Source organism: Caretta caretta, chromosome 3 (assembly GCF_965140235.1).
Source record: "Caretta caretta isolate rCarCar2 chromosome 3, rCarCar1.hap1, whole genome shotgun sequence".
Taxonomy (NCBI): Eukaryota; Metazoa; Chordata; order Testudines; family Cheloniidae; genus Caretta; species Caretta caretta.
Genome location: NC_134208.1, coordinates 63,159,974 through 63,184,692, shown reverse-complemented (window position 1 = coordinate 63,184,692; position 24,719 = coordinate 63,159,974). Strand labels below are relative to the sequence as shown.

Below are 24,719 nucleotides of genomic sequence, written 5' to 3'. Positions count from 1 at the left end.
AGCTGAGTGAGAGTTGAAAATGTAGTGCAAAATCAGAGGTAGGAAAGATGAGGTTGGGTCTGTGTGTTTGGAATGACACAAACTTGGAGTCGTTTCCATTTTGTAGATAAGTATGCCGAGCGGTCAACTTTTGGTTGTGTTGCAACACATCTTTCAGCTTGTCAGATGATTCTGCCTCTAAGCCTTGGAACTAAGAAGGAGACAAGCCTGGAGGTGGAGGACCTGCAAGCTGGGGTGAAGAGTCAGCCCATTGTTTTGAGAGAGCGAGTGAGGGATGGGCTGAAGAGAAACAGGAGGGCATACTGCCATCTGTGTCAGGAAAGGGAGCCAGACTTGTCATGGTCAAGAGAGGCGATCAGAATAATTCTCGCTTTGTCTCATTGAATTTTCAACAGAATCTTGGATAGAGTAGGAAACTGGGAAAAGACATACAAGTGGGTCCCTGTCCCATGGGAAGATGAGGGCAACTGCCAGTGAGTGTTTCCCCAGGCCAGCTCTGGAGCAGTAACAAGGACCTTTCTTGTTCCGTTAAGTAATGAAGAGATCCATAGTCAGGGTTCCCCAGAGGGCGGATATATCTTTAAGCACCCTCTGAATGCAGTACACACTCATTGTCGTGAGAAAAATTGCAACTGAGACTGTCGGCTGTGACGTTCTGTATCCCTGCTAGATAGATAGGTGAGATGAGCTCATTGTGATGGGTGCATCAATTCCAAAGCTTGAGTCTTGTAGAGGGAAGGAGATCTAGCAGCTCCTTGGTGGTTTATACAAAACATACAGGTCACATTAAGTCCATCATGACCTTTGTGTGTTCTTTTTGATGAAAAGCAGAAAGTGTGCACAGGCACTCCTGACAGCCCTTAGCCCCAAAAAAGAGTGTTATGGAAGGTCATTTCTGTGGAAGGCCATTTGTCTTGAACTTTGTGGTTGTGTAGGTGATCTCCCTCGCGTATTAGGGAGACCTGTGTCCCAGGGTGGTGAATGTGGATAGCAAGAGGAATGCTCTCGATTGTACTGCATCAAGGTTGGTGCTGATAAAGTCTAGTCACTGAACCGGGGTTAGTATGCTGCTACAATGAAGAGAACCTTGGAGAATACCCTGTGTGGAGCGGTCTGTACTGAAAATGATCCTGCCCCAAAGGTAAGCAGTAGGAAATCTCCTGTACGATGGTTGTATTGAGATACGGAAGTAGGCACCCTGTAGGTTCAGGGCTAGAAATCAATCTCCTTACTTTACAGCTGGTCCTAACTGCTCTGAAGTAGGGCAAGGTGACTTCCGAGTGGCGTGACAGGTATATAGATGGCAGCTGATGCTGTAAGGTATCATTGTTCAGGCCCTCGACTAGCTCATCAAAAGTGCTTTTAAAAGAGGCAGTTTGAGAGGTCACGGACTGGAGTGCAGACTGTTCCCAGTTTTGAGCCCTGGTCCTCTTACACTGGCTCATAACAGCACTGAGATGGTGGGTATTGAGAAGATTGTGACCTGTGGTGTGGTTGAGAGGTATATCTTCTCTTCTGTCCCACAGTGTAGATTCTTAAAGAGTGTAACGTGGTCCAAGAATCCTTCAGTATGTGGAGAAAAAATCCATCTTCTCTGCAAAGAGTTTGGTCCTTCAAACTGGAAGTCTGTAGCTCTTTGGGCAATCTAGAGAGGTGTAGCCCCCCCCTCCCCAAAACAAAAACAAAACAAAACCCCACAAAAAAGCACAACACAACCCGCCTTAGTACCACTGTCATGGAGACTGGGTGGGCATCTGTAACAGCTACATCCAGTGCTGTCTCTAGGACCAGTCTGGCTATTAAGTGACCGTCTCTAAGAATGGTCTGAATTTGTTCTTTTTGGGTTTCCAATAATGTTCCAGAAACAAATTGGGTTTCCCATAATTAATAAAATTGTATTTGGCCATGACAGTTTGGTAATTTAGGACTCTAAACAGTAATGTTGTCGATGAATACGCCATCTTGCCAAGCCTGATCGTATGGAGTTGACTTGGCATCATGTTGCTTGCTTCGTGCATTAACCACATCCGCTATGATAGAGTTGGGTTGCGGATGTTGAAAACAAAGTCTGCCTCTTTGGGTAGAGATGTAGGGGTTTTTTATTATTATTATTATTGTTTTTTGTTTTTCTACACTCTGATACTGGATGGTGCAATGGAGGCTGGTGTCTGCGAGATGACTTTGGTAGGACAAAAATTGCCTCGTTAATTGGGAGGACAATTCTAGATGAAAAGGTGGAGGAAATTCTGCACACCCAACTTGTGATGTGTATCTGCCACCTCCTGTAGGGGAATCTGCAGTTCATCTGCCACCCTCTTGGTAAGATCCAGAAAGTTCTTAAAATCTTCACCTAGTGATGAGGGGTGGGCAGCACAACCTCATCTGGGAGAGATGAGGAGAAGTGTGCTGGAGGGGTAGCTTCCTCTTCAGGTTCTTTTTCCTGTTCTGAAAAAGCTTCCTTCTGCCCTGACTCAGGTGCTCTGGACAGCCAGTCTGTAGCAAACCATCTGGTGGACTCTCCCTGAGAGACACCGGAGATAGTCGTGACGTGTGTGTACGTCGCCCAAGAATTACAACATGGCCTTGGGGGGGCGGGGGGGGGCAGGGAGGAAGTCGGGCATGGGCGGTGGGCTTACCTCAGGGGGCCCATACAGCGACTGTAGGTTGGCTTGATGGAATTGGGGAGGACCCTTGCCATGATGAGGGCCTGTGAAATGATCCCCTCCTGGCCAGTGTCAGATTCTTCAGTGGGTAAGGTTGGCGCTGACTGGGGTATTGGCAGTATACAGCCTGGTGCCAAGAGTGATTCTGAGTACTGGGATGTGCTCGATACTGGGGTCCTGGTACCAAGCAATCATCAGGTCTTCCCCAATCATTAGGTCTCCAGGGTACCAGAGCTCATGCAGTACCATGGGTTCATTCGGTACCACAGAGGCGTGTCCATGGTATGTTGTCAGTACTGATAGTTGGGAAGAGCACTCCCTAAATGAGAGTTTTGTTGTGCCCAGTACAGAAAGTTTATTGGTGCCATTATTTTAGAGATGGTACGGTAACTGTCCCTCTCTGGGTACTGAGGCCACAGGTCTCCAGAGAACCAGAGCACAGTGTGTTACCATGGGCTCACGTGGTACCACAGAGGAGTGTCTGTAGTATGTTGTCAGTATCGATGGTTGGGAAGGTGCAGAACACTTCCTATATGGGAGTTTTGTTGCACCTGGTACCAAATGGTTTCTCTGTGCCGCTCTTTTAGAGATGGTATGGTAATTGGGGCGGTACTGTTGCCTGAGAGCATGACTGTGGAAGCCCCTGGCGTTTCTGGAACCCTGCCCTGGGGACGTGCTGCAGACCAGAGCTCACAGCAGGAGACCCCTTCTCGGGTGCCTACTTCAGAGCTGCTGGTGTCCTCCTGCTGAGGTCGCTGCTCTGGGGAACCCCTCTGGCTGGCCAGTTGCTCAGAGGAGCTCTTTTTATGAGCCTTTCCAGGGGGAGTCTACTGGTGGCTTTTTTTTTCCTCCCCCCCTCCCCACTTCACCACTCGACCCCTTTTGAAGTTAAGGTTCTGTGGATGATCAGCACCCATGGGGTCCCCTGCAGACTGAAGTGTTTTCTCCATATGGAGAAGTTTTAACTTCAGCTCCCAGCTCCTGTGAGGCTGCCATTCTAGCTGTGGCAGGTAAAGCACTTCTGTGAGGCTCTCCCAGGGACAGTGAGAGTGTCTGGCCATTACAGGAACTGACTCCTGGCAGGAGAGGCACCACTTGGAGCAGAAAGACCCAGGCATGCCCCTGGGCAGGGGTTGTCATCCTCTAGCAGGGAGGAATGCAGAAGAACAGCGTCTTTACTTTACCTTTTTTCCCCCCCCAAACTGAAAATAAAAAATTATGAGTCTGCTAGATCGGTGGGGGGAAGAATGCCCCCAGAAAGGGCAGGAAACTGAAGATCTTTTCCTTTTTCTCTCTCTCTCTCTTTTTAATACCCCAAAAATAAAATAAAAAAGAAACACTAGCCTAATTACTTTTAAGGAGAACAAAGGTAACAAAACAAACACTATTTATGCTAATGACACAGATAAGGAAGAAACAACTGCTCATTCCAGTAGAGAAGGAAGTGAGGGGGGTTTGCCCAAGCTGTGCTAAATAGCCTCAAGGCAGACCAGGAGGGAGGGAACATGCCTGGGCTCAATGGGACACTGCTACCAAAAATCTCCGATTAGAGGCATAGGGGCATACATACACCTACAGTGGAGCACCCATAGGGACACTACTCAAAGAAGAATGGTGTTAAATGTATTAAAAAGTGCTTTTAATTTATAAGGGGGTCGCACACAGAGGCTTGCTATGTGAAAGGGGTCACCAGTACAAAAGTTTGAGAATCACTGCTCTAGCATCTCCCAGGTCTCAACCCAAGGTGCTTCACTCCCACCTACTGCTCCTATTCCATCCACTAAAGTGACCAGTGATTAAAGTCACTAATGTTCACATTAACAGGTCATCACTGGGCTTGAAAATTGATATGGCAATTAGATTAATAGGAGCCATGGGTGTTCACACCAGTCATTGTTTCAGGCTGTCTGCAGACTCAGGCAGACATTATTATAGTGGTTAAATTCTGGTCACATTTGGAATGTTCCCCGCAGCCAGGAGGGCTAGAAACTAAGCTTTCACTTAGTAAAAAGTAAGATTCTGAAGAATCCGAAAGTATTATGCAGGTCACCTAATACATCATCCAGGTTGTCTCTGGCAAATGACCTATCTGTTTGACACCCATGATCTAAATATTTGAACAGAAGTAGTCACATTACAAATAATGGGCTCCATTAGTCTTAAAGGTTAAAAAAATCTCCTACCTTACTCGAGCCACCGCTACCTATTTGTTTTAATATGGTGTACACTCTTCCTTTAATGGCCAGGCATTCATTTGAAGGTATAGAAGCTGAAACCTGCATACAGAAAAATTTAAATGAAAATGGCTATTTGTGCAGGTGCTGTGAAACTTGCTAGAAGCTTGCTCATTAGTACTGTAAACATTCCAACTGCACTGCAAACATTCCAGGCCCTGAACAGGAGTGCTGTGGGGGGAAAAAAAACCAAGCTAATTTAATTAATCAGTGTATATGCATCAAGGGACAAAAGTAAGATTTCATGGGCAATCTTACTTCTGGCATTTCATAAGATGCTACTTGATGAGACAGCTTTAAGAACAGTTTTAATTAATTTTTAATAGCTACAATCTTATGTTACATACAAACTTTCTTGACCAGATCAGAGTTGTGTCATTGAGCCACTCTGAAATTTGCCTTTGGATTACAAAAATATGCACTAGTTTAAAAAAAAAAAAGTTGTATTTAATTTAAAGTGGAAGCAGTATGGCATTTGTTTTATGAAAACACATATGGGCGTCAGTTTGAATTTCAGATCTAGATATTGAGAAGCCCTCTTGACTAAAGTAAGGTTATGTGATTTTAGCAATTATCAGAATTGGCAGACTTCTACTGTTAGACATGATCAAGATTTTCGGACAGCAACATAGACTTATGAGATAACACTTACTCCCCCAATGGAAATTTTGAAATTTTGATGAAGATTATCACAATATTGCTAAGTAACAATACAATTACAAAAATCTTTGTGGCTTTCCCTATCAAAGCACTTAATTCAGGGCTTGAAAAATCCATCCAACACTTAATAACTTGAGCACTAAAAGGACTTGAGGACAGAAATATATCTATATGTAATGATACTTCCCATGTATCCAAAGCCAACCCTTGCATTTAAAAGAATAGAATAATATTGTACAGCGTTCAGTTCATATTTTGCCAATTCACTTTTGTTCAGTAAGTTTAAAAAAGCTTACTATGTTCATTATTTCTGTATACTTTCTTTCCTTTTTTGCCTTCATGACACTTTTACTTTAATATAATAGATCATGGTGCATATTTTCCTGCACTGTTTCTGGAGTCCTAACGTTTCCTTTTTTCCTCCTTCCACTCCATTATACTCCTCCTTTCTCTCTTCATATTGTGCACTTCACATCCATCTCTCATGTTCTCTCTCCCCCTCTCCCCTACTTCTCTTTTCTGACTTATCCCATCAATTTCCCCCCTCCCCCTTGCACAGGGTTTGAAAAAAGAGGAAAAAATTCTTAGGCACCTAATAGCCAGAGGATTAAAGTTAAGAAGATGGGCCCCACTGCCCAGCAGTAATGCCCTAGTGTGAAGTCCAGCCTACTCCCCAGCCCCGTAAGTAGTGGGATTCCTACCAGGATACGGTCCCTGGGCTCTTAGTTATTCCATTTTTCAGATAGTCACCTACTAACATGTTTCTGAAACTGACCCCTCAAATCACTAGCAGGGAGGAGGACCATAATCTCTATATTTGCCTGAGCAGAGTGAAACACACCTTATTCTTGCCAGTTTTGTCTCTGTCCAAAGGGGTCTAAAACAACAGCAGGAAAAATCAATAATAGATAATTCTACTTTAATTCAGTTGCATGTTGCAGCAGAGATATACAGGAGCGAGCTGTTGGAAACCCGTGAAGACATCACTGCATTTGTATTAATTTACATTTGGAAGACTACTTTCACAACTGTAAAGGATTAAAAAGTCCTCCACTCCACCTTTAAAACGAAGCTTAGATTTCACAGATATTGACTGAATTCTCCAAAGAAATCATCTTTTTTTATATGGTTTAAGGCATTTTTTGAGCCTTGACCTAATGTAGTTAATATATATATATCAGCAAAATGGCACAGAGGTAGAAACAGTTATTCTTTTCTAATTAGAGCAATATGAACTCTACCTCATTCCTGCTCCAGGTAGGTGATCTACCATAGCCTTAGACACTAATGTAAAGTGAACTAAATCTACACAAAAAACCACATCCACTTCTCCCTTATTGAATCAAGATAAATATGGGGCTGAAAAATCTTGGAAACAGATAAAATATTTTTCAAATACAAGGAGATACAATTCAGGTTACATTACCTGTAAGTCAATTTGGCTTTGAAATGGAGTTGCTGGTGTATGTGGCTGGAAATATGGAAATTGATTATATGGAGTGGATACTTGACACGCTGGTGGGAAGTCATTCTTTACAACTGGAGTTCTGAAACTGTGGGAAATATTTTTCATAATCAAATAGAGGTTTGTACCTAATCAGAATTACTGCAAAAATATAATAATAAATAATAATACTACCACCACCTAGCTATTTATAATATTTTACATAAGTAGACTCGAAGTACTTCAGAATGGGAGGTAAGTATCATTCACATTTTACAGATGGGGAAATTGAGGTACAGGTCAAGTGACTTGCCCACAATAACCCAGCAGCAGAACTGGGAATAAGAACCCAGGTCTCCTAATTCCCAGTCCAATGCACTATCCACTAGGTCACAATGCCTAGTTTGAAAGTAGGTCTATTACAAGTTGAAATCTGTAGTACTTCCTAAAATCAGGACAGTTTATCCAGTCTGTCACTGAATGCCTATGTCACTACTATATTCATGCTCCTATTCATTAGTAAAATTTACTATACATAGGCTCTCAAACTTGAGATGAAAAAGTACCTCTCAAATGTGAAGTACCTTTAAGTAAACACAAATAATATTTAATCTTCAGAAATATTTCATAAATGTTAACTAATTGATCAAAACACCTCCCTGAGGTATTATCCTCCTGCCCAAAAAAACTGGGGAATGAACATACAAAATAGTTAGAAAACCTAATCATGTTCAGAGGCAGTCTTTGTGTCAGAGCTATATCTGGAATTCTTTAGTTTCAAGCTCGCAATCTTTTACTCAAATTTACACATTTTAGGATTAAGAGACTGGTCAAGATGTAAAACATAAAAATGTGAAGAAATGAGTGCCTAAAGTTGGTCACCAAGGTCCATATTATGGTACCCAAGTATAGACTTAGCAGGTTTTTAGAAGTCTTGGTCATTCTGTGTATGTCGATGTATCCAGATAAAAAACACATTAGAACAACATTAAGATTGCAGAATGAAACACTCAAAAGTTAGGAAATGCCAGAATTAAGGCTGACTGTAGAGTCTTTAGTTTGGCTATCTTAGCATCATAGAATATTAAGGTTGGAAGAGACCTTAGGAGGTCATCTAGTCCAATCCCCTGTTTAAAGCAGGACCAACACCAACTAATTCATCCCAGCCAGGGCTTTGTCTAACTGGGTCTTAAAAACCTCTAAGGATGGAGATTCCACCACCTCCCTAAGTAACCCATTCCAGTGCTTCACCACCCTCCTAGTTAAATAGTGTTTCCTAATATCCAACCTAGACCTCCCCCATTGCAACTTGAGACCATTGCTTATTGTTCTGTCATCTGCCACCACTGAACAGCCGAGCTTCATCCTCTTTGGAACTCTTCTTCAGGTAGTTGAAGACTGTTATAAAATCTCCCCTCGCTCTTCTCTTCTGCAGACCAAATAACCCCAGTTCTCTCAGCCTCTCCTTGTAAGTCATGTGCCTGAGCCCCCTAATCGTTTTCATTGCCCTCCGCTGGACTCTCTCCAATTTGTCCACATCTCTTCTGTGTTGGGGGGACCAAAACCGGACACAATACTCCAGGTGTGGCCTCACCAGTGCCGAAGAGAGGGGGGTAATCACTTCCCTCGATCTTCTGGCAATGCTCATACTAGTACAGCCCAATATGCCATTGGCCTTCTTGGCAACAAGGGCACACTGCTGACTCATATCCAGCTTCTTGTCCACTAGATAATCCCCAGGTCCTTTTCTGCAGAACTGCTGATAAGCAAGTCAGTCCCCAACCTGTAGCAGTGCATGGGATTCTTCCTTCCTAAGTGCAGGACTCTGCACTTGTCCTTGTTGAACCTCATCAGATTTCTTTTGACACAATCTTCTAATTTGTCTAGGTCACTCTGGACCCTACCCCTACCCTCCAGCGTATCTACCTCTCCGCGCAGTTTAGTGTCACCTGCGAACTTGCTGAGGGTTCAATTCATCCCATCATCCAGATCATTAATAAAGATGAACAAAAACGCCCCCAGGACCAACTCCTGGGGCACTCCGCTTGATACCAGCTGACAACTAGACATGGAGCCATTGATCACTACCCGTTGAGCCCGACAATCTACCCAGCTTTCTATCCACCTTATAGTCCATTTATCCAATCCATATTTCTTTAACTTGGTGGCAAGAATACTGTGGGAGACCGTACCAAAAGCTTTGCTAAAGTCACATCCACTGTTTTCCCCATATCCACAGAGCCAGTTATCTCATCATAGAAGGCAATCAGGTTGGTCAGGCATGATCTGCCCTTGGTGAATCCATGTTGACTGTTCCAGATCACCTCCCTCTCCTCCAAGTGCTTCAAAATGGATTCCTTGAGGTCCTGCTCCATGATTTTGCCGGGGACTGACGTGAGGCATATATATTATGATACAGTCTTTAATTACACCCCCAACATACTATTTTTTCCATTGGACCCTTGCCTCATTCAGTGCACAGAATTGTACCCACTGAACATGTAATCACACAATATTTCTTTTAACCATCATCATTCAGTGCAGCCCAATTATCATTTACTGCAAGCCATCCAAATTCTTCACTGAATACAGAATTATTCATTTCCTTATGGGTTTTTCTATGGTGCTCTCACTAAAGTATCCAAGTCCTTCACAAACATCAATGAATCTTCAAAGCATCCCAGTAAGGTATATTATCCCCACTTTACAGATAGGGAACTGATCATCTCTGTGTATGACCAAAACTGGGGGAAGTGTCCATTAATTTTAGATGACCAACTTGACACAGCTCGGACTGAGTTTTTGGTTTTGTTTATTTGTTTAAAATTACATAGAGTTTTTTTTTTTTTTTAATAGTACTTAGTATGTTCAAAGCACAGCTCCTTTTGACTACAATGCTCAAGCCTTCTGAAAATTCAGCACCAAGAAAATGAGGAAGACAACTAGCGGCCAACTATGAAAAGTCTGGTTTAAACGACTTGCTCAGCATCACACACAAACCTGGTGGGAGAAGCGAAAATGGAATCCAGGATGGCATTCAACTACCTCACCCATGACACAACCCTCTCTCTTCCTGAGTTCTCTACTTCATTCAGATCTTCCAACTTCCACAACAAACAAGGCAGGGGTGTTATAAAAAACCTCATTCACTACACAATTCGGATCCCTTCCCAGAGCACAGTCCATGAATATAGAATCACATAATTAAAGAGCGTCAATGCATTTTCATAAGGTGCCTAATTAAAGGTTGCACAGGCAACCTTTAATTCTGACATTTCCTTACTTTTGAGAGCTTAACTTTTCACCTTTATGTACTTTTAGCACTTTTCTGCACATCAAATGCTGCAACAGCGCCACTGTAGCGCTTCACTGAAGATATTACCTACGCCAATGGATATCTCCCTTCAGCATAGGTACTCCACCTCCTCAACAGGCAGTAACTAGGTTGACAGGAGAATTCTCCCATTGACCTAGTGCTGTCTACACCGGGGGTTAGGTCAGCTTAACTGCATTGCTCATAGGGTGTGGATTTTTCACAACCAAACAACATAGTTATACCGACCTAATTCCCTAGTGTAGATCAGACCTCTGTGTAGTTTTTTGTTTTAAGTTTCTGAAAAAATTCTATCATGTGGAATCATATTGATTCTGACATGGGGTCATCAGCTGAGCTGGCACAGCACAGGATCCACAGCACAGATCTCTATCATTTGAACAAACAATAACTGGTAGCAGTAATAGGCTGTTTGCTTCTGTGTGGACCAGTTATTAGAGGAGACACTTTGCCAGTGGGTTTCACAGCTATATGCTTAACTGCAGAGGAATGCCAACACTTAGAAATCCTGGGGTCTAGTCCACATGCTGGATGGAAGAGTGCTCTAGTCGTCGTAAACCCTTCTGCCCTTGTTCTCCCATGGCTCCTTTCTCTTTCCTCCCAACACCCACTCCAGATCCTACCACTTCGTTCCCAATACATTAACCCACTCTTCAAAGGTACTGTTCCAGAAAGGAAACTCAAGTTCAACTACACCAGAATCTATAATACTGGTTTCTCAAATTTATGCAGGTTAATTATTCAAGCCAATATGGGTCTTTTAATCAATCCCAAAATTAGGGATTCAAAAGAAAGTTAGGTTTCAGAGTAGCAGCCGTGTTAGCCTGTATTCGCAAAAAGAAAAGGAGCACTTGTGGCACCTTAGAGACTAACCAATTTATTTGAGCATAAGCTGTAGCTCACGAAAGCTTATGCTCAAATAAATTTGTTAGTCTCTTAGGTGCCACAAGTACTCCTTTTCTTTTTAAAAGATAAAGTGTCCTTTATTAGTGACCAGATATCAATGTTTAAGTGTTTGTAACAAAGACCCATTGTTTAGATTTAGTATTGAAGTCCTGATTTTGGAACTTGAAGCCAACAAATTCCCTATATTCTAAAATCATTCTGATTTCTTAGAGTGCTGTGCTGTTCCTGATATCATGCATAAAGATGCATAGAAATCTTTTCTGGCATCTTTTACTCATGGGGGAATTCTGCGCCACTGTGCATATGTAGAATTCATGTCCAGCACAGAACCCTCACCCCTTCCCCCCGAAGAAAAGACATTCTGCCTGAGAAGTGCTGCACTTCTGCCTTTCAGAGGCTGCTGGTACCAGAACAGCCAGCTACATTCAAACAGCACCCTTCCCATTGAGCCAGGTTAGGACAGAGAGGAGCAAACAAGACTACTGGGGGCCACAGACCGGGGTTCAGAAGCTAGAGGGGTAACAGCATTGAGCCAGTGGCTGAATGGGAGGGGTGCCAGAGGGCCACAGGAAGATGGGAGGCAGGGACACATGGGGATGGTGGAAGGGGGCTGTAGGACACATGGGGAAAGGAGATGCAGGATACAGATGTGCCTGACTGAATGGAAGAGGACTGGATTCAGCCAGGATCTGCATGAGGGAGGCTTCCTAACTCCCTAACAATCCCTCCCCCCACCCACCCACGCCCAAATAAAACCCCTATTCCATACTTCTCCCACCCATACACAACAACCCTTCAAGTTCACTCCCAGGTTCCCCCCTCTTGCTCAGCTCCTCCATTACCCCAACTCCCCAAAGCCTTTTCACTGCTTCTGAGGGGTAGGAAATAAATTTCTGTAGTGTAGTTTAAATGAATTACTCAAAGTTCTGTATTAATATGCCTAGTAAGGAATCTGTCAAAAAAACCCATTACCTGAATCTTTTTTGTGTGTGTATTTTTACAGATATACTTGCTGACTGGTAATTTATTTCAAAATACCTAAGTAATTGAAATTGGCATGATTATATTGTGTTATTTTGACAAATAAAATAGAAGAATTGGTAGAATTTTAAAATATTGTGCAGAAAATTAAGTTTTTGGAGCAGAATTACCCCAGGAATAGCATCTAAATATTTGCAATTCAGAGGCCCTAAACCAAATTATCTTAATAAAAATATTACAAATTTATTATGGTAAGTCCATTTAAACACACACATTAAGAGATATTACCAGGCCATATAATCATTCAGTGTGGTGTTGCTTGGTGTTCCACAAAAATACACTGGATCTTTTCTTTTAGGAGCAGCTTCTACTGGCGATGATCTTTTTGAAATGGGAAGGATAGGCTGTTCAAAACTTGATCGCTTTCCCTAACAACAGTAAAGTAGGCTGTTAGTTCAGAAATTCCCAGGGAGAAGAGTAAGAGCACATTAGTCTCAATTTTTTGGTATTACTTAGTGAGCGTGAGCTTTTATGTAGCACTGTAGATTTCTGCATCCACAGCAATACCTAAGAAAACAAGAGAAAGTGACTAGACAAAACCACCACATTTTACATTTCCTATACAAGAAAAGAATGAAGTCACCTCTGTGTAGCTCTTCTGTGTCACTTCTGGAATCTCCCATTTCTTTGCAGATGTTACACAATTTAGTTTTAACCGCTCCACTTGTTTTCTGTTACTTCCAAGAGAACTGGACTGTTGCTCATGACTTTCCAGATACCTCAACTCTGGTATCCTTTGCTTCTGATGCTGCACATTGGTTTCTGAAATAAGTCATTTTTCTTCTATTATTAAAGGAGACAGATTTTAAATAAACCAAATTATGTGCACCTCATTTTCTGGGTGCTGAATTTGACCTAGAGGTCTGATTCACAGAAGGGGTGAGTGCTCACATTGGCAAATAAAGTTTGTAGGAGCTGGGTTTTGATCATATGAAGTGTTCTATAATGGCAGCTATTTTGAAAAATCAGATCGTAAGCATCTCACATTGGGCACCCAAAATTAGTGGACACTTTTGACTTTAGTGTTTGTGCTTCAGTTCCCCATTAGTAAAATGGGGCTAATACCCCCTGATCTCACAGGGCTGTGTTGAAAATAAGTGTTTCTGAAATATTCAGATACTATAGCGATGAGGGACACATTAAAAACCCATGCAGAAATGAATAATTCTGTCTTCAGAGCAGGGTTTGAATAGTGTACAGTAAATAAGGCATGGGGCCACACACTGAATAATGGAGGAGAAAACAAAATAATGAATCGCTCATTAAGTGAGTGACATGCATTCTGCACCCCGAATGAAGCAAGGGGACCCTATCGAAAAACTGTGTATGATTAAGGCTACATTTTAGTCATAGGTTTCAGAGGAACAGCCGTGTTAGTCTGTATTCGCAAAAAGAAAAGGAGTACTTGTGGCACCTTAGAGACTAACCAATTTATTTGAGCATGAGCTTTCGTGAGCCACAGCTCATCTGATGAAGTGAGCTGTGGCTCACGAAAGCTCATGCTCAAATAAATTGGTTAGTCTCTAAGGTGCCACAAGTACTCCTTTTCATTTTAGTCATAAGTATTTTTAGTAAAAGTCATGGACAGATCACAGGCAGTAAAAAAAAACTCACAGCCCATGACCTATCCATGACTTGTACTATATACTCCTGAGTAAATCTTGGGGACGGGGGTGGCCCGGGGCGCAGCCTGGGACCCCTGCTAGTGCTGTGGGGGGGGTTGGCGAGGCTGGCAGGTTCCCTACCTGGCTCCACGCCTCTCCGGAAGCAGCAACATCCCTCAGATCCTCAGTGGAGGCCTCCTCCTAGGAGCTGAGAGATGTCGCCGCTTCCGGGAGGCCCCTCCCGAGGTAAGCGCTGCCCAGAGCCCTCACCCCCCCCCCACCCCACCAGTCCTGAGACCCTCACCCAAACTCTTGCTGTTGCTGGGGGGATGGGGGAGCAGAAGGCTGGCCACTGCAGAAGTCACAGAATCCATGACTTCCGTGACAAACTCGCAGCCTATGTACGATTGTGTAATTAAAGATTGTATAATAATGCATATGAACATGGGGGCCATATTATAGTTGCACAGACATCCTCAATTCAGGCATTTCTTAAATTTTGAATGATTGATTTTGCAATCTTAATGTTCTTTTAATGTATCTATTATATAAATAACTAATGCTAAAAAGAATTTTACCTTTTGACGGTTTCTGCAACTAACTCTAATCAGCCTTTGAGTATATAGACTAATCACACTGTTATTTTCAGATAATAGAAGTGGGTGAGTTGTGCAGTTTAAAAATGTTTTACTGAGTGTGAACCACTTTTTGTAATAGATTTTTGCTACAGACACACAATGCCTAAATTGTTCTGATTTTAATAGGACCACAATTTGGTAGCAGGTGTTTTCATGACTGATCAAATTCTGCTGTTGGAAATAATCAGAAGCTAGCAAGAGGATTATTAAGCACTTTGATAAAATGTATGTGTGCATTTTGTACCCAATAAAAAAAGTAAATAGGAGCAAAAGAGGTGGTTGCAAGTATCCTTCATTTTCAACACCTTGCCTACTCACAAAAAGCTAGCAAGGACAGAGTAGATGAACATTATATACAGGCAAATCGGTTACAATTCCAGCATGCAGTGGTGATAAGTTATCAAGCTTCGGTTTTAAATATATTTACAGTCCTTTCTTGGAAGGTTGACTTTGTCCAACCTCATCCCACAAAAAATAAAGAGGAATTTGTATTTTTAAATTCTTCCCTAATCACAAAAATAGTAAGTATTGGCTAGTTATAAGGTTCCCTTTAGCAGACATTCTACAAAGAACAGCCCACTTAAAATGCTTGTTCCATTTTGGATTAGTAAAAATTTAGTCTTATTAGGACAATTACCTTCTTTTCTTTTTGTTGCAAGACTTAAATCTGTTTTATTTTTTAGGGTTATAGTTGATTCAGTTGCAGTCTCTAAACTCTCTTCATCTGATATCTGTGATTGTACAGAGCTTTCATCTTGAAAGGACTAAAGAAAATATATATTTTTAAAAGCATCAAGGACTTAAACACAGTATCTAAAAGTAATTTCCTTATGATAACAGTTTGCCACTGATACACCCCATACCAAACAAACCAAACATTATTAGTTCTAAACTTTAAATATATGAACACACAGAAGTTTACACCTGTGTAATCTTTCCAATTATTACCCTTCTCTAAATGTTTCCTATTTCTGGTATGCTTTTTTCTTTTTTAAATAAAGTGAAGCAACCAACAAAATGGTTTTAGTATTCCTAATCCAACTGTAAATTGTTTTATGCCAGCAACAAATCAAGTGGGTCTTGGGGCTGAAGCCAAAGACCAAGGGTTCAGCCTGTGGTGGCGGGACTCAGATTACAGCCTCCCACAGGGGGTTGAAGCCCTTGGGCTTCAGCTTTGTCACACACACACCCCCACCCACCCTGCTTGGAGCAGCAGGGCTCAAGTCCCCCCCCCAGAACCTCCTTCAGCTTTGGCACACACACAACTGCCTGGGATGTCAGGGCTTGGGTTAATTCCAGTTCTGCAGTTTCTCGTTGAAGATTTTGAAATTAATTTGCAAACTTGACACTATCAAATTAGGCATGAATAAAGGCTAGGAGTGGCTCGGTCACAACAAAAAATAATTTTCACTCTATTGATATTCACCCCTTCTTGTCAACCGTTGGGAACGGGCAACATCCACCCTAATTGAATTGACCTCATAAGCACTGACCCCCCACTAGGTAAAGCTACTCCCATCTTTTCATGTGCTGTATATCTATACCTGCTTACTGTATTTTTCACTCCATGCATCTGATGAAGTGGGTGATAGCCCACGAGAGTTTATACCCAAATAAATTTGTTAGTCTCTAAGGTGCCACAAGAACTCCTTGTTGTTTTTCCAATGTATCACTCTCAAAAGACGAATCCAAAAATAAACTAACTTTTGTGAGGATATAAACAGATTCATTAGTTATTTTGCCTGCACAAGTCCTACACATTTCCTCTTTTCTCTAAATATGAATTTGATCTTGCTTCTGAATTCATATTACTAGAACCCTTTTTGGTCTGAGTCACTGTTTTCATTCTCTCCCCCTCCTCCCCTCCCACACACCTAAAACATTTTTAGCTATCTACAGTTTCCACAACTACCTATTTGAAACAGAAAAATAAAGTTACCTTTAAGTCTCCCAGTTCATATGAATCATCCTCATTAAGTTTTGGTGCATGCAGTAAAAAAGGCGCAATCAAATTTGTGCATTTAGAGCCAGATATCTGCCTGTTTATATAAAAGACAATGTTAACAGTAAAAAACTTCAAACTTCAAAATTTAGGGACAAATGTTCACCTGTTTTGAGCTAGTTGTGCAAACGCTGAACAGAAGTCACAAAATAATAGGAGCAGTGAGAACGCTCCGATAGCACACTGATGAGTACAATATAAAAATCTAAACAGATGACACATTATCCCATGAGGTGGCAGAAGCCCCTCCATATGAGGAGTTCTACTTGGTTTGCTTCCCTAGTAAATGGGTACATATGTAGGTTTGGAAGAATGAGATTTTTGTTTGCCCTCCCTCCCCCTTTTTTTAAAAACAGTTTTGAATAATAATAATAGATATGTTTCTTAAGCTTTTTTAGATTTTTATCGATTTAATTTTTCACAGTTACAGGAAATTACGGGAGGGGATCAAAAAATTATTTAATGATAGGCACAAATTCAAAATGTTAAAGCTTTATAACTATTAAAACAAAAATTAACATACACAAAATAAATATCCTTAAACTCTAAGTTTTCAAGCAGCATTTTTCTTACTTTACCTAATTGTACATTTCCATAATTATCTATGGAAATTATTTTCCTTAATTTGCATGCACATGGTGAAATTGATGTTTACTAACATTTACCAATAAAAATCTAATCCTTCCAAGCCTACCTATACTCCTGTACTTGAACGGTCATTTGAAAAAGTTAGTGTACCTTGTATTCATACCTATGGTAATAAAATAGGTTTAATTTTTTTTTGGCCTATAGTCATCATTGGCAGTTATGTCCAACAAAGTTGTCCATGTCCTGAAAACACTTGTCAGTTCTATCTTTAAAGAAGAGAAGGATTAAAATCTATTGTTTTGCAACAAGATTAATATAACTAACTATACCTCTTTGTAACACTAGTTGCAAGTGGAGCATCCATCTTCTTCACAGTATCTACAGCATCAGTTACTAATTTAACAGGAACTCTCCCAAATGGGCACACCTAAACATTTAAACAAATTGAAAGTTATCAAATCTGAAAAAGGGAGAAGGGGGGGCATGAGAGGAGAAAGAAGTGAGCATTGAAAAAGCTTCCACCTGGTTAGATTTGTTTAATTGCTTTAAGGGATTGCGGCCAGCCAGGACTGCATCAGACTCTTGTGGAGAGTTGTTCTTCTCCCTAAAAAATAAGGAAATACACTACAGTTATCTCAGCAGTAAAAAAACAAAACAAAAAACCCCCCAACACTTTGAATAAAAATATAAGAATTTAAGTTGTTACCCAAGAGAAGATCTGGGGGCATTAGCAGAACTTTCACCAGAGTCACTTTTTTTCCTACTTCGGAGATTTCCAGCCATGTTTTGTGGTCCAGATTCTTGTGTGCTTGATACTATAAGTAAGTTAACAAGTAGTTTGAATTATTCAGTGACTACCAATGAAATATATTACATATTTCAAAATATGAAACTGCCCTAAGGTTACATTAACTGTAGGATTTTAATACACATCAATGAATAAGTTGCTGAAGGAAAAAAACGGTTACTAGCCTCTCTGTAACTGTTGTTCTTCAAGATGTGTTGCACATATCCATGTTGTCCGTGTGTGCGCGTGCGCCTCGAGCACAGTTGCTGGAACTTTTTCCCCCAGTGGTATCTGTCGGGTCTACTCTGGCACCCTCTAGTGCAGTGTACTCATAGTGCCAGTATAAAAGGCCTGGCCGACCTGCACCCACACAGTTCTTTCTTTCTGGCCAACTCCAAAGGGGGTAGCAGTATGAGTGGTGGAATGGACATGTTCAACAGATCTCAAAGAACAACAGTTACAGGTAGGTTAGCAACCATTTTTTCTTTGAGTGCTTGCATATGTTCATTCCGTTGTAGGTGACTCCCAAGCAGTAGCATAGGATGTGGAGTCAGAGTTCATGGACACGATGACTGCAAAACAACTTGACCAAAACTGGCTTTGTCCCTCACTTGTAATGGCCTAGTGGGCAGAAAACTTATGCACTGACAACCAAGTTGCTGCTCTGCAGATGTCCTGTATAGAGACCTGGGCCAGAAATGCCGATGATTAAGCTTGAGCCCTCGTGGAATGGGCAGTCAGTATAGCTGGCAGTGGAATATCCACTGTTTGTAGCATGCACAAATGCACCAAATGATACAGGAGGAGATTCTCTGAGCTGAGATGGAGAAACCTTTTATCCTATCAACTTTGGTTTTAAAGAGTTGAGTGGATCTACGGAATGGTTTGGTTCTCTAAATATAGAATGCACGGGAACGTCTGACATCCACAGAATGGAGATGCTCCTCTGAACCTACTGTAAGAGCATATGTGTGTATGTGTGCTTAAGATCTAATAAAAAGTAGTTTAGGTAAAAGCACTCTGGTTTGTATCAATCATATATCAGAAGGAGGAACTGTGTCCCCACTGATTTATTCCTGGCACTGCCTGGAGAGAAACAGTTAAGTTACCACTGCTTTGGGTTCTGAAAACTCTGTGCTCCGGTAGTGGTCCTGGCCCAGCATAAATTTGAGGTAACGCCTATGACTTGGTATGATGGAAGTATGCTTCTTGGCCCTCTATCTTCAAGATGCAATCCCCTTCTTCTAGTCCTGGGACAATTGCTGATAGAATGACCATCTTGAATTTCTGCGCTTTGGCAAAACTGTTGAGAGCTCTGAGGTCCAGTATAAGCCTCTAACCTCCCTTTTTCTTCTGTATCAGGAGCAGAAGCCTTTGCCCCTGAGATGCATGGGTACTGGGTCTATAGCTCCTATGCTGAGGAGATGGTTCACCTCGTGGCATAGTAGACTCTTGTGAGAAGGATCCCTGAAAAGGGAGGAAGAAGAGTTAGGGTTAGGGTGTCTGAGAGGAGGAAGTAAAGAGAAATGGATTGCATATCCACTCTCGACGATTTCCAAAACCCCCTTATCAGAGATTATCTGTTCCCAGGAACTGCGGAATGGGGAGGGGTGGTCTCTGAAAGAAGGAGTGGGATTTCCCAGCATGTGGTTGGGGAGAGTGTGTTCTACTGGCACCTCAACCAATCCATTGATGGTTGTGACGAAGAAGGCTGTGGTCCCGAATGCTGCTTCTTAGGGAATCTCTATTTCTTCCTTTGAGGTTGTAGGGCCTCTGAGATTGATATTGAGACATATATTGTGACGAACGGGATTTAAATTGTGGCTGAGGGCTGTATTTCCTCTTTTGGGCCAGTATGTAAATTCCCAATGAGCGGCAGGTCACCCAAGAATCTTTTGGTGTGCGAACAGACGCACCCATCTTCTTGGCGAACAGCTTCGTTCCCTCAAAGGGGAAGTCCTCCACTGCCACCAGGACCTCTTTGGGGAAATCTGATGGCTGCAGCCACAAAGCCCTTCTCATAACCACCAGAGTGGAAATTGAGCGTGACACCATATCTGCCCCATCTAGAACGGATTGGAGGGCTGTCTTTGCTCAATGAGTTGGCCCTCATTGATTATGGCCGAGAATTGGTCGTTGTGGGAATCTGGCAGCTGATCAATAAAAGAATGTAACTTCCCATAATTCTAGTAGTCATACTTGGCCAATAAGGCCTGGTAGCCAGCCACCTGCAACTGCAGAGTGGCAGCTGAGTGCACTTTCCTGCTGAACAGGTCTAAGCGTTTCCCATCCCAATTAGATGGAGTAGACCTAGATTGGTATTGGTGGCTCCTAGAATTAGTCACATCCACGATAATAGAGTTTGGAGGTGGGTGAGAAAACAGAACCTCTGTGCCCTTCGCCAACATATAGTACTTTTTGTCTGCCTGCTTACAGGCTGGCAGGGCAGAGGCTGGGGTCTGCCATACGATTCTGGCAGGGTCCAGAAGCACCTCATGGGCAGGGAGTGCCACTCGCAGAGGTGGAAGCATGTAGAATATCTGCCAGTTTGTTGTGGGCTTCAATCACCTCACATAGTTGAATTTGTAGGGCTTCTGCAACCCTCTGGGCCCAGTTCTGAAAGGACTTGAAGTCATCCACCGTGGATGGCAGAGGGGGCATCACCGCCTCATCAAGCAAGGAGGATGGTAGGCGCGTTTGAAGGGTATCCTCTCTTTCTGCTTCAGGCTTGATTTCCTCCATCAGTTGTATGAGTCTGTGGTCCTTGATGCTGCCACTGAAGGAGGGCATCTCCCAGCTTGCTGTATCACACTGGGGGCCAGGGAGGTTTGCTGTCTCTAGGCTTGCCAGGGGTCTCAATATGGCCCTTGGGGTACAGGGTTGGCGGCTGATACCAGGGCTGCCCATACCAAGGAAGCTGAGGAGCTAGCGGGTGCTGTGCTTGTTGCCCATGCTGGAATTGAGGTCAGTATGGTGGATATGAGGAGCATTGGGAAACCAGGTCTTCTTGCTCACTCTCCGATGCCTCTGAGAAGAAGGGTGGTGGGTGGCACGGAGAGGCCATCAATTCCAATGCCCTGGGGGAGCTGGGTACTGGAGTTCTGGTGCGGACTATGGGTGAGTCTGGTGCATCAGATATGGAGAGATCAGATACTCACTGGAATTCTGTCAGTATGGAGGGTGTCAATGCCTTTAGCTGTTAGTGCAGAGTGGCTTGTACCGACAGAGACAGTGACAAGGGCCTGACCATATGGTCTGCTGGTGCGACATGAACCAGCGTTGGTGCTATTGACCGCATGACGTAGCCTTCCCTGGGCAGGATTTCTTATGTTTTTCACGTCCTCTCAGTACCAGAGCTTCCTTACAGTGCCCACTCTTTGGCCTGACCAACTTGCAGTCGGTTCAGTACCTTGAGGGCCCTGGGTACTCTGTCTACTTGGCTTCAGTGCCGACGATAGCGATGGAGGTGAGGAACGTTTCTGGCTTGATCTGTGCTCGCTGTGGGGACTCTCAGACCTTTTCTTAGAGAACTTGAGTGAGTGACTCATCTCCTTGGAATCACCTGCCTTTGACATAGAAGGTTGCAGTGATAACTCTCGCCGGGACTTCAGAGGTTGAAGGTCAGACTCCATGAGCAGGAGTTTAAGCCTGAAGTCTCTATCCTTCCTGGACAGGATTTTAGCTGCTGGCACCAATCACACTTTTATGGATTGTGCTGCTCCCCCAAGCAGCAAATACACTGTAAGTGTCCGTCTGTTACCAGGATGGATTCTTTGCAGCTCAGACACTTCTGGAAGCCTGGGGAATCAGGCATAATCTTGTTATGTACCCCCATCCCCGGTTTGACAGGAGGCAAAGCTTTTCTTCTTTTCTTTCTTCTTCTTTTTTTTTTGGCATGGCCAAAAGAAAAAAAGACTTAGTGAAGCTAAATTTGCAAAATTATGGGGGGCTAATGATCCGTTAAGGGACAGCTCTCATCTCTGTCTCTAGCCAGCACTGGTGGAGAAGAAACTGAGAGGGAAATGCCCACGCATGCTGACTAGCCTCATGGCGGGTGAGTAGCCATGCATGTGTGGGCAGAATGGACTGCTATTGAAATTCTCCAATCAGCAGTGTGGGGTGCACGCACACCTACAGCGGAGCACCGATAGGAACACCACTCAAAGTAGTAGTAAAACCTATGGTTGGACAGGAGAGTGATTTAACATCTGGTGACTATGTAAGGGCCCATTTGTTTGCTAAGAGCCAACGTGGAATGTTCATTCAAATGCCAGCCTTTGGTGAGGACTAGTGGAAGGCTGAGTGAGGCTTGCCAGCTAGAAACGGGTATTTTCCAGGTCCTGCCTGAAGGTTCCAGGAATGGCCTCTCAAAACAACAGAGACTATAGGAGTTTAGGCTATCTGAAGGTGTCATTGAGACCAAGTCCAAAGGACACAGGAGCCAGCAGCTTCTGAGAAGGAAATCTGAACTGGGATCTGTACTAAGGCTTTCCTGTGCTTGAGAGGGTAAAGAGGGTACTTTTAGATGCACAGTAAATGAGCTCTTTCAAGGGTTTACTAGTAAGTAATAAAGCAAAAGTTCATTAACCAAGTCTGGAGTAGAGCTGTGCTGACTGGGTTTTCTCACAGTGGCCTTTGTAGAGTACCTACCATATTTATCAATGAGCACCCAGTTCCTGGGGACAAGGTCTTGGGAATAAGGGAGCAGAGTAAGACATGATAATATAAACATTTCCATGTGTTTAGTTCAGTGGTGCCAGCAATTACCTGAGCTCAGGAAGCAGAAAACCTGGGTTCGTGATAAAGTGGTTCAAATTTGTATTTGTAAAGAGATGTAATTCCTATCCTAATCTGACTGGGATAAATACATTATGCAATCCAGACTGATCCCTTTCCTAGAGTTTAACTTCACTGATGATCCAAATGGAACCGCTTCAGCCTACACGTTTTGCCCAAGCTCAACTGTTCGTAGTTTCTGGCAGAAGCGTCATGTCCCAAACCCTAGTACCTTCTCCACTAATACTCTCCCAATCAACCCTCTTATATCCTGCTTTGAGTTAACAAAATGCACCTTCCAGTTGCCCAGCAGTAAAGATGCCACATTTCTATGCAGGTTCCAAACACCTAACATCATGATGACTTAGTCTTAGAGGATTCTTAAGCAGAATCTTTGATTCTGCCATCCTATTACAATATTACACAGAAAAGGAATTCCATCTTGGCCTTCTTAACTAGAACTAAAGGCACTATATCACAACATTTTTTTAAATGTTAGAATAAAAGGACTATCTAGGTATTTACATGGCCCTCACCAACAAACGGCATTCAAGAACCACAATCATTTATGGATTTTATCCTATGAGATATGGAACTATTTTTCCCATTTGCAGATGAGGAATGGAGGCACCGGGTAACTTAAGTCAATTTGCAAAGGTCTGTGACCCAACGAAGAACTGAACACAGGTCTCAAATCTCAGTCCAGTGCTTCATCCTCTAGAAGATCCTTCCAACTATATTAGTACTATTATTGCATCATTCAAAAAACAAAATGAATATTTAAGCTCAACTGTAACTTTAGAATACTGAAATGCACTAACCTGTGAAGTTCTCTTTCTCTTCATCTGAAAGCAGCTGCCTTTTCTGCAAGTGTAGGTTTTGTAGAGCAATTTCCAACATGTCTGGTGGAACTGCACAGCATTCCACAGCTTTTTGAAGAAGCTGTTTACACTTCTTTACATTTCCTAGTAAGCAGTAAGGGACAGAGAATTAATTACAAGTTTAGTGAATACAAAAGATACCAATTAAACTAACAGGCAATATGCTCTTAAGCTCCTTTTGTATTAGCATTTTGTCTGGTATGTGCTTTGCATTACCCTCTCAAGATCAGCGTATTCCAAATCCACTACTGATTTTGTGATCTCCCATTTATCAAAGAGACACTGATTGCCCACCCACCTCATAAAGCAAAAATTATGACAGAGGAAATAGGAAAAGCCAGCCATATTTTCACTTGAAGTTGTGTATTGCATCATTGTTGGCATTTACTCATCAGCTACAACTACAACCCACTACATTGTTTTATGTTCTAAAAAACAGTGACTTTTTAAGATGTATCCCAGAAAAGAAAAGGCATATTTTAAAAGTAAAAGATTCTATGACGACTTCCTAGGTCTGATAAAAACCGTCTCTATAATCCCTGTAAATTTTGATTCATGAAGAGCACACAAATAGAAGTTGTGGCTTAAATAAATCCAGCAAAACTAGATAAGGAATAAGAAACAAAAGTGAGAAGTCCACTAAGGAAGCTACACCAGGAAAACAAAGCTAAACAAAAACCACACATGAGGAATCAGGGGGAAGGATGAGGAGGAAGAATATTGTTTAATTAAGAGAGAAGGAATTGTGCTCAGCATATTATTTCCACTTCTAATATATAAATACAAGAGATATTTAGTGAGTATATTAAAGTTTTTGCTAAAAACAGAACTTGCTTTAAAATACATACATATATACATAGATAATTATTATAAAATTGTGCATTAGAGAGAGAGAGAGACACACACACACACACCCCTCCCCAGGAAAAAAGCCGACCTTGGCCAAATTTCACCTGCCCTCCCCACTATCACTTACCCAGAACCAGTGTGAAATACTTAGCATCTGATCGTACTTATCTGTACAGTGCTTTGAACAAGTAATCAAGTAAATCTGGTCCCCCTCTAGTGCCTTATCCATATACTCAGCCTATTACTATTACCATTTACTCTGTTAATAGAAGTGGTAGGGAGCTGTGCTGTGGACCTAAATGTCATATCCTG

The 24,719-nt window shown here is 42.3% G+C and overlaps 1 protein-coding gene across 3 annotated transcripts in view; it reads right to left on the bottom strand.

Annotated features, from left to right (window-relative positions):
• TTK (TTK protein kinase) overlaps positions 1-24,719 on the bottom strand; it is a 129,096-nt gene that overhangs the window by 37,687 nt on the left and 66,690 nt on the right. For 2 of the 3 annotated variants that reach the window (XM_048845162.2, XM_048845161.2), the window contains exons 5-14: positions 23,499-23,642; positions 17,821-17,929; positions 17,637-17,718; positions 17,444-17,541; positions 16,464-16,563; positions 15,162-15,288; positions 12,866-13,044; positions 12,511-12,650; positions 6,984-7,110; positions 4,847-4,939 (exon numbers count right to left, since the gene is read on the bottom strand). In XM_048845162.2, coding sequence (XP_048701119.1) covers positions 4,847-4,939; positions 6,984-7,110; positions 12,511-12,650; positions 12,866-13,044; positions 15,162-15,288; positions 16,464-16,563; positions 17,444-17,541; positions 17,637-17,718; positions 17,821-17,929; positions 23,499-23,642 — 1,199 coding nt within the window. The remainder of the gene's footprint in view (positions 1-4,846; positions 4,940-6,983; positions 7,111-12,510; positions 12,651-12,865; positions 13,045-15,161; positions 15,289-16,463; positions 16,564-17,443; positions 17,542-17,636; positions 17,719-17,820; positions 17,930-23,498; positions 23,643-24,719) is intronic. The other variant, XM_048845163.1, reaches the window with a different exon arrangement.